Below are 10,968 nucleotides of genomic sequence, written 5' to 3'. Positions count from 1 at the left end.
GCTATTAAAAAGGGCACAAGCCCTTCTAATTTCCAATTATATGAGCCCTTTTTGAAGTTTCTACAATATCACTATCTATAAAAGTCTTATATGACCCAGGGCATAATTTACAAATGGACTAAACTTTCTTGCTTTCTCGTATCAGTTTCCTAAATCAAGTGGTTCAGTTCCCCTGTCCCCTCTTTACAGGTATTGTATTATGAATAATGAAACAATTGACCACTGCCTATTTGAATGTAATATGCTGACGGCTGTACAGCATACCTTGCATTGTAAACTGTTAAAGTGCTTCAAACACCACAAAATCTCACTATCAGCCACGAGCCTAGCAAACTATACCTGCACACAGAGCACAGAAATCGATATCTATCATCTTATATTTGAACTCCTTGAGTCGAAAGATCTACTGAAAGATGTCTTAGAATATCTAATAAATAAGAGACAACCAAGCCAGTAGCTCTGTAGCCCACAGAGTGAAGCAAAAGGAAAAGGTCTAAATAGTATCAACTGAAAAGCCCGCCCGCTGTGAAAGTAAAATAGAAGAAGAAGAAAAAAAGAATATACACAACCTCAGTCAATAGTTTTACTGAAAAGCCCGCCTGCTGTTAAATAGAAGAAGAAGTCAATGGGTTCTTTAGAATATCCTAATCTTGAGGCAGCAGATGCCTTAACAGGTTTTACCTCAGAAAGGTAATAAAAGAATTCTGTTCAAAATATTTTGTGTCTAAAGTGATAATCAATTGGCTAATTAAACTTATCCAAGGTTACATGTAATTAGATGTAACACTTTCCAATGTTAGTCTGACTTTTTTTCTTTCCTTCTCATAAATGGATTTACTGATTGAAGAAAAGGATGGGTAAATTTCTACTGTAGATACTTTTGGCTATCTTGGAAATGGGTTAGGTTAGAAAATGAAACTGTAAGGGATGTTGCAAGGTTTCACTTTTATAATTTAAAACTTTTTAAACATCATTGCCCTCTAGAGAGAAAAGGATTGGCAGTAGGTACTTCAAGATACCCTTGTTGGACATATTTTAGTCTGTATACCCATCCCTGAAAGTTTATTTTTCTAACCTAACCCTTTCCAAGATGAATTCTATCATATCCAGTGTTGGCTAGTTTAAGTAATACTGTTGAATATCAGATATAAAAAACAAAAAAGACTGTTAAATTAGTTAAAACTGCAATTAATCACAGAAAAAAAAAGAATCTGACTAATATAAACATGCTGCATATTATAAAATAAGAATTTTCATTGTTTCAGCATTTTTCTTTTGTTTAGTAGGCTATATTTTTTAAGGTAGCCTAAGGCTATTTATGGGATCATCATGGGATGAATTGTCATAAATGTTATTTTGACCATAAAAAAAAGACCAAAAATCCAGCAATATAAAGGCCCCTCTTTTTGGATTAGCATGTCTCCTTCTGGAGAGCTGCTACTCTACTACACATTTACCAATTCCAGAAGCTACTTTAAAACATTCCAAAATACCTTAAATTACCTTATATTGCAGCTAGGAGCAATCTAAGGATTTCTCCTTGTAGAGCTCCAGAATGATGACTAGTTGGGTAAATATATACCAAATCATATTATTGAGTTAGGAATAAAGTGAATACACCATTTGATGCCTTAACAACACAACAGCAACATTTTAAGAAATTTAAGAATAAATTTCTTGTGAATTATTGTCTTGATTTATCAGTAGTTGTACAGAACCAATCCTCCTCAGGGCCAAACTGTGGTGTTTTCTTTTGTGGATGGTGAAGTTTTCCCCACAGTAGAGTGCAGACGGTCTTGTATCATATTATTATCTTTTCCTGTTTAGCTTAAAGCTTATTCCAATAGGAAATGCTAAGAACTCCCCCTAAAAAAAAGTCTCTCCGGATCCCACGCTAAATACTAATGAAATTGATCCGTTTTTGCCCCATCTTGGCTGGTCAAGCTCTCTATCACAAAGCTCACATTAAAGCTCAAATTCTTAGAATAGTATAATGATCTGTGTTGGAGATAATGTCACCATAGATTATAATGTATTTAAAGAAGTCCTTTCCTGTAGCTCAAAAAAAAGGAAAAAAACGTCCCCAATCAAAAGTATTTTCCCTCCCCCTGTCCTAGTTTTTCCTTCCCAAAAATTAGGTATTTACCTCAAAATTACTCCTAATACCCCCTTTGATGTAAAAAAGATTACTACAATAAGGGTTTCAATTTTCAAAATGTTAATATCAATGTTTTATCTTGACATTCACCGTGATGGATCCTTGCTAATAGCTGTCCAAGATCAGAAATCAGCAGATATAATACTTAATCTAAAATCTCTTCTGATTACCCCAATTATTTCATCTAAATGGAACCCAAAACAATCCCCAACAAAAATAGTTATATATAATGTTCCCATAGAAATACCAATTCAGGAGTTAAAAGAAGGGTTCTCAGATAGGGCTGGTAACACAGTCCATGTAGAAGATGTCACTCAACTGGGTAAACCCAACTCTAATGGATTAAAAACAAGTAGATCTTTCTTATTTACACTGAAGGAAAAAATTAATATCCCAGAAAAGTTATTCCTATTTGGGCAAATCAAACCACACAAGGAATACAAGCCAAAGCCTATCCAGTGTCAGAAGTGTCTGAAACTATGACACACAACAAATAAATGTGATGAAATTCTCCTAGTCTGTATTAATTGTAAAGGCTCCCATCCTAAACAGTTGACAACTTGTAACAACACTCAGCCTACATGTATCAATTGTAAAGGCCCACATGAATCCACCAATAAATCACAATGCTCTGCATATAGAAAAGAGCACTAACACTCCAAATACCAACAGAGAAGGACATTCCATACCCTTTTGCAGCTATGGAAACAAATGCTGCCCAATCACACCAAATAAAACCCATATTGAAATCAAATAAAACTCCCAAGTCCAACACTCCCAATGCATCAAGTACTCCTCACAAAACACCATCCTTTAAGCCCCCTAGCTCACATCTCTATCAGAAAGAATCACCAAGCCAACAAGCCTCCTTGCCTACTGAGATGAGGTTGCCCTGGCACCCCCTCCCAACAAAAAACACTATCAGGAATTAATCCCTTAACTGACTAACTGGATGCACAACCAAACATGCAAACCCCAAATATATGCTTATTCATTCTAAACTGCAATGCAGTTCAGGCCAAGAATATACAACAACAACAAAAAACAAAAATCATTGCTGAATTGGTAAAAATCTACATCCCTAATCATATGCTCATTCAAGCAAAAAAAGATCTTGCTTTACTATTAACAAAGCTGAACATTGATACACAGTCATATGAAATATGAATCCACAACACATATCAACACTCCAGTGGAACATAAGATCACTTACAGAAAATAAGTTAAATGAACTAATATCTTTTATGAATAATAATTCCATCAATATTGCTTGCTTCCATGAAACTCATTTATCCCAAAATCAACAAATTAAGTCTCTGGGATACACTATCCTGAGAAGGGATAGATCATCAGAGAGAAAAGGAGGTGGAGCAGCTTTAATAGTTAAAGATAATATAAATTTCTGTGGTATCAACTTTCCAGATTTTTTAAATGATGTTGATGCAATTTGTATCACTGTTCGATTGTTCAATACAAAAACTTACATAATTAGATTTTTTAACCCTATTGGCCAAACTACAGATGCCATTGATTTTTTCAGCTATATAAATGATTCTAATATGTTGAAAAATATCATTATTTGTGGAGACTTTAATGCCCACAGCCTTTTGTGGGGGAATAAACCAGCAAATAAAGCTGGTAAGTTCATTGAGCATATGATTTCAAATAATAATGAATTAGCTGTTGCTACCCCTCCAAACCTGAATACATATTTCAACCCCAAAAGTGGCAGTTTCTCTACAATTGACCTACAAATTGTGTCTTTAAATATTTTGAATAAAATTTATATAAATAAAATTGATAGTCTATGTACTGACCACTTTGCCATAGTTTGCTCCCTAAACAAACCTGCTGAGACCCTATCACATACCTCCAAATATATCAACACTAAAGCAAATTGGCCTTCGTTCAAAAATAAGCTAAATGATGCAATTACAAGTTTCACCCAAAATTCATGCATTTCAAACGCAACAGCTGACACATATACTGAAATTTTGGCATCTTTACTAATAAATACAGCTAATCATGCTATCCCCAGGACAACACCGAGGAAAACCTTCCCTAAACATATTCCCAAAGCATGGGAAAAATGAGTGCCAAAATACATGGAGAACAAAAAAGGCAGCTAGGAGAACATTCTTTAAAAAACCATCACCTACTACATATTTAAAAAAAATACAAGCAGAATCTAATCTAAAAAGGACCATAATAAATGCTAAATATAACTACTGGAATAATTTTGCAAATAATCTCTCCAGAGAAACACTTGAGCCAATTATACATAAAGTCATAAGCCACATCTTTGGGAAAAGACTTCCCCCAACCCACTCCTGTATGAGCTTATACATAATAATACCCATTATAACAATGATAATGAAAAAGCTAAGCTATTTGCCTCTCTTTTTGTTAATAAGCTAACATTAAACAATTGTAGCAAAATGCCCCCAATTCCTATGAACCCAAGTTACCAACCTCGCCCAGGATCCGAGTATATAACCTGTCCATTTTCAATCCAGGAAATGAATAATGCAATACATCATGCTGAGTCTTATAGGCCCATAATGATTACTCCTGTGATGGGGAAAATAATGGAGAAAATGATCTATTACCGACTCCTCTGGTATGTTGAAAAAAATAATATGATCCCTCAAACTGGATTCAGGAAACACCATTCCTCAACAGTTGCTATCATATTGTTAACAAATGCAGTAAATGAATAATTCTCAAAAAACAATGTCCTAGTTGCAGCTTTCCTAGATTTTGAAGGGGCATACAACAATGTGAACCACAAATCCTTCTAATTAAACTTGCAAACCTTGGACTACCCCCCAAGCTAGTATCTTTTATAAAATCTTTCATAGAATTGCTAAGTTTCATTGTTTGTGTAGGTTCAGTCTCTTCACCCCAAAAGACAATAACCAAAGGCCTTCCTCAAGGAGCAGTCCTCAGCTGCATCCTCTTTGCCCTATATCTCTGGGACATGAAGCTCCCCCACACAAATCTACAATATGCTGATGATCTGGTACTATAGTCATCTGGCAACACCTTTGAGATTGCACAGTCAAAGCTGCAAAAGTCACTTTTCCAATTTGGAAAATTCTCTCAACATTCAGATTTACCCATTACGCCTACCAAGTCAAAAATAATCCAATTTCACCAAAAGCGAAATCATGTTAATGCAAGACTAACTCTAAATGGAACAACTATTCCAGAAGATAATCATATTAATTACCTAGGTCTCATGCTTGACCAAAAACTTAGTTTCCACCTCCATATTTCAAACACAATAAAAAAAATGCTTTAGAAAAACAAATATACTAAAAAGACTTCTTTCCACACCCTGGAGATGTAAGGAGAAACCCTTATTTCAGTTTTATGAATCAAATATAAGACACCATATTGATTATAGGCTCATCGTCTTTGGTGGATGTGCAAATACCCAGATACAAACAATTGTAACAACATAAAATGATATATTATGTCTCATGTTTGGTCTTTGCAAACCCACAAGCACCAGGTTTCTGCTTATAGAGAGTTGATTAACAATAATACGGGAGAGACGTAACTTTCTCTTGATAAAATAACTTACAAAAATTGAATGAAATAGCTCACACACCCTACATAATTGGTTAAGAAATCCAGCCATGTATAGAGGCATTGCAGATGAGTATGCCAATATTCAGAAGAAGTTCCCTGTACCCAAAAAGTCTATTGCACCTGCTTTCCCCCACTACCCTCCATGAAATTGGTCAATCCCCATACTAAATACTGATTTCTAAAAGTGGACTAAAGATTTAACCCCCATCGCTTTTGTCCAGAAAAAGTTTGCTGAACTTAGTACAATTACTTATAAAAACCATTTCCAAATCTCTGTTGATGGGTCCAAAATGAATGAGAAGGTAGCAAGTGGTGCCTTCCTTCCTCACCTGAAAATTGCAATGTGTGAGAGATTGTATAATAATGTATCTATAATGTCTGCAGAGTTAAATGCCATAATTATGGCATTAGAGCACCTTATGGAAAATAAACCCTTGATTGCTAATTCAAATAATATTATATTTTATTCTGACTTCATCAAGCCTTGAGTTGCTGTCTTCAGCTCCTCAGTATAAGTTGGATATTGACACTTATCATTGTCTTAGTATTATAGATAATCTTGCTTCAAGTGGCATAAGAACTTATCTTCAGTATATTCCTAGCCACTCTGGTATAAGTGGTAATCATCAGGTTGATGAAATAGCAAAAAATGCTATAAATATTGACCAGCCAAGTGGGAGACCAATCCCCATTAGAGATATTTACTGATGGAGACTATCAAATATTATGTTTAATAAGAAAAATCCTACTATTTCCCCCTTTCCCAATAAGTATTTTTCTAAAATTTATCTTAGAATTCGTTCTGGAACAAATGGACTAAACTTTCTTGCATTCTCGTATCAGTTTCCTAATTTAAGTGGTTCAGTTCCCCTGTCCCCTCTTTGCAGGTATGGTATTATGAATAATGAAACAATTGACCACTGCCTATTTTAATGTAATATGCTGACGTCTGCACAGCATAGTTTGCATTGTAAACTGTTAAAAGTGCTTCAAACACCACAAAATCTCACTATGAGCCAAGAGCCTAGCCGACTATACCTGCACACAGAGCACAGAAATCGATATCTATCATCTTATATTTGAACTCCTTGAGTCGAAAGATCTACTGAAAGATATCTGAGAATATCTAATAAATAAGAGACAACCAAGCCAGTAGCTCTCTAGCCCACAGAGTGAAGCAAAAGGAAGAGGGCTAAATAGTATCAACTGAAAAGCCTGCCTGCTGTGAAATAGAAGAAGAAGAACCATTTAAAAACAAGAACCTATTGTCAGAAACAGGAAACTGAAAAAAAACGGACGATAGAGAACTTGAAAAAAGAACTCGGGGAGCAGAAATCTAACTTTTTTGACAAGCAAAGGCTTTGGACATGTAAACTCTGTGCCGTATTATTCACTAATATCACAATTTGAACTCCAAACAATAATAGAGGCTAGGAAGAATATACACAACCTCAGTATAGGTTTACTTCAATGGGTTCTTTAGAATATCCTAATATTGAGGCAGCAGATGCCTTAAGAGGTTTTACCTCTGAGAGGTAAAAAAAGAATTTTGTTCAAAATATGTTGTGTCTAAAGTGATAATCAATTGGCTAATTAAACTTATCCAAGGTTACATGTAATTAAGTGTAACACTTTCCAATGTTAGTCTGACTTTTTCTGTTTCCTTCACATAAATTGATATACTGATTGAAGAAAAGGATTGGTAAATTTCTACTTTAGATACTTTTGGCTATTTTGGAAAGGGTTAGGCTAGAAAAATGAAACTTTAAGGGATGTTGCAAGGTTTCACTTTTATTATTCAAAACTTTTTTAAACATCATTGCCCTCTAGAGAGAAAAGGATTGGCAGTAGGTACTTCAAGATACCCTTGTTGGACATATTTTAGTCTGTATACCTATCCCTGAAAGGTTATTTTTCTAACCTAACCCTTTCCAAGATGCCAAAAAGTAGCTAAACTAGAATTCTATCACATCCAGTGTTGGCCAGTTTAAGTGATACTGTTGAATATCAGATAAAAAAACAAAAAAGAGTATGTTAAATTAGTTAAAACTCCAATTAATCACAGAAAAAAAAGAGTCTGACTAATATAAACATGCTGCATATTATAAAATAAGAATTTTCATTGTTTCAGTATTTTTCTTTTGTTTGGTAGGCTATATATTTTAAGGTAGCCTAAGGCTATTTATGGGATCATCAGGAGATGAATTGTCATAAATGTTATTTTGACCATAAAAAAAGACAAAAAATCCAGCAATATAAAGGCCCCTCTTTTTGGATTAGCATGTCTCCTTCTGGAGAGCTGCTACTCTACTTCACATTTACCAATTCCAGAAGCTACTTTAAAACATTCCAAAATACCTTAAACTACCTTAAATAGCAGCTAGGAGCAATCTAAGGATTTCTCCTTGTAGAGCTCCAGAATGATGACTAGTTGGGTAAATATATACCAAATCATATTATTGAGTTAGGAATAAAGTGAACACACCATTTGATACCTTTTCTTATGCTGATTACAAATATAATAAACCTTTCTATTGGAAATGAATTTCAGCCCCCCCCCTTCCTATATATGCCAATTCAGGGTATATATTTCTACATTAGGGGGGGAGGGGAAAATTTTTTTTCTTTTTTAAATGGAAGGTAATTTTAAACTTTAACCCCCCCCCCCCTCATGCAGAAAAGAATAAACTGTAATAGGAAATATAAGGGGGGCTAAAATTAATTTCCGATATAAATTTTTATTGTATTTTTAATCAGCATAAAAAAAGGCATCAAATGGTGTATTCACTTTATTCCTAACTCAATAATATGATTTGGTATATATTTACCACTAGTTGTATGCAAGGATCACTGGTGACCAGATGCTGCTCCATCTTTGACAGCATCCCAATTGAATTTATGTTTGGAGGACCACTTAGAATCTAGCCTTAGTTTAAAAACACCAATGAATTCAGCAGTAACAGTTTCATTAGATAATTTGTTCCAATTGTTGACAATATGGGCTGAGAAGAATTGAGTACAGACTCTATACTCTATAGACAGTACAGATGTTGTAAACTGCTTGACAAGTTCCAGTTAATGACCTCTAGTTCTTGAATTGGTACTAACAGTAGGGAATAATGCTGAGAGAATGTTAGCCCTCAATAACTTAAAGGCTAAAATGACGTCCCCTCTATTTCTCCTGTATACAAGTGTAGGGAGATTCAACTTTGATAGTCTTATAGGATAGGAAAGCTCTTGCATGCCAGATATCACTTTAGTGGTAGGTCTCAGCACATCTTCGAGTACTTTTATATCTTTTTTAAAATATGGAGGGGCAAGTGACATTCCAGCTTCAAGCTTAGGATGCACAAGTCCCTTATAAAGAAGACTGACGACTTTAGAAAAATGGGTGGAGATGGTGCACTTAATGAAACCCAAGGTTGAACTAGCCCCAGCAGCAGACCTCTTAGCATATATGCTGAATTTTAGTTCACTGTCAATAGTGACACCAAGATCTTCCTCATTATTTACAGAGGAGAGTGGTTGGCCTAAGAAAAAATAAGAGCAGCATGGATTCTGTTTGCCAAAGTGAATGATATGGCACTTGGCAACATTGAATTCAAGAAGCCAGACCTTTGCCCATTGACCCAGCAGATGAAGGTTAGTTTTTAGCAGGGCATGATCTTCACAGGACAGAGCTGGCCCAAGAAGCTTCAGGTCATCTACATAAAGAGTTGAATTACTGCTGATAATAGAAGGAGCATCATTGATGAAAATATTAAATAATGTAGGACCCAAGACACTACCCTGAGGAACTCTGCTCAGAACACATGTTGAGGAAGAAAGAATACAATCTCCAGAGTCATCAAACAACTGAACAAATTGGTTTCATGAGTAAAGAAAATCAAGGATCCAGAGCAGGGATTTCTCTTTGAGCTTAACTGTGCACAATTTATTCTGCCCAATGTGTGGATTGGTGACTAAAAACTTATTTCATTTTGTATCCGAGTGTGAAGAGCTGTCTGAGTTGCGGAATGAATGTTTCGGACGAGTGTTTGGGAGCGAATGCGTGTTAATAGAGCGGATGGCTGAGAGGAACGCATGTGCTATTAAACAGTTGTGTAAGTTTCTTCGTTTAGGGATTAAAAATAGGGAATCATGTTTGAGGGGATAGCCTGATACTATTTTTATGATTTGATATTTATTATACGGTGTTTGTTGGTTAAAAGTCGAACCTTGGTGTGTTTCTTTTTTGTCGTTTTCCTGTTCTTTTTTCTTTTTTCCTTTTTTGATTTTTACTATCTAAAGTTGTGTTTTGTTCCTCGGAGTTGGTTTTTAGATTGTATTATGTGTTACTATGGCCCACAGGCTTTTTTCAAAAAATCTTATCTTATTTTATGCTGATATTTATTCCCTAAAATCTTAATTAATTTTTGATTTCTTAAAGTTACAAAAGTGAAAATATTTCAAAGAATTGTTTTCAGTAAAGCAGTAGGTTTTAGGCTTCTGCAGTGAGACGATACCCAAACTCTTGTTTGTAGTTATTTTTATTCGATTCAAACTTGATTTGCATATTCAATTTAAGTTTCACTCGTTTTAAGATTTATTTATTCATTTACATTAATATATATTGTATGATTGTTTGCATTGATTGTTTATTTAATTTCTGTTTGTTTTAAGTTTCATTTATACTTTAATAGCAAAATATTTGTTTTCGTTTTAAGCTTGATTTTCATATTACTTGTTGTATGTTTTTTGCTATGATTGTTTATTTAATTTCTGTTCGTTTTGGGGTTCATTTATTTTTGAATTTTGAGTTTGAATTCTAAAAGGTATTTGTTTCTGCTGAGCTAAAGTTTAAAATGGCCATTACTTTTCTTTGAAAAACTTATTCTTCGGAAAGTTTTTTTTTAATTAATTTTTGTTCGTTTTTGAATACAAAAATTTTCAAGTTTTCATGGCATGGGGAGGGGGTGCTTACTGTCCGATTATTCTTGACTTTAAAAAACGGATCTAGAACTTTGTATTTAAATCGAATGAGGCTTTTTTCAAAGTCTATACGATTACCTCTTTGATAAAAACCTTATATATGAACAATAGACAGCTTGCATAACTTGTGGACAGCGATATATATATATATATATATATATATATATATATATATATATATATATATATATATATATATATATATATAGTAAAGGCTATACGGCTCCAATGTTTTATTATAT

At 34.3% G+C, this 10,968-nt stretch overlaps 1 protein-coding gene across 3 annotated transcripts in view; it reads left to right on the top strand.

Moving 5' to 3' along the window:
* Positions 1-555: 555 nt before the first annotated feature.
* Positions 556-10,968, top strand: part of LOC148952862 (phospholipase A and acyltransferase 3-like) — a 73,144-nt gene continuing 62,731 nt past the window's right edge. For 2 of the 3 annotated variants that reach the window (XM_089087451.1, XM_089087450.1), the window contains exon 1: positions 556-690. In XM_089087451.1, the coding sequence (XP_088943577.1) occupies positions 626-690 (65 nt within the window). In that variant the 5' untranslated portion in view covers positions 556-625. Of the gene's footprint in view, positions 691-7,142; positions 7,291-10,968 lie in introns of those variants that run through there. The other variant, XM_089087452.1, reaches the window with a different exon arrangement.

The sequence above is a fragment of the Artemia sp. Qi Xiang Cuo genome, chromosome 4 (genome assembly GCF_049724085.1).
Source record: "Artemia sp. Qi Xiang Cuo chromosome 4, ASM4972408v1, whole genome shotgun sequence".
Classification (NCBI taxonomy): Eukaryota; Metazoa; Arthropoda; class Branchiopoda; order Anostraca; family Artemiidae; genus Artemia; species Artemia sp. Qi Xiang Cuo.
This window is presented reverse-complemented; position numbering and strand designations above follow the sequence as displayed.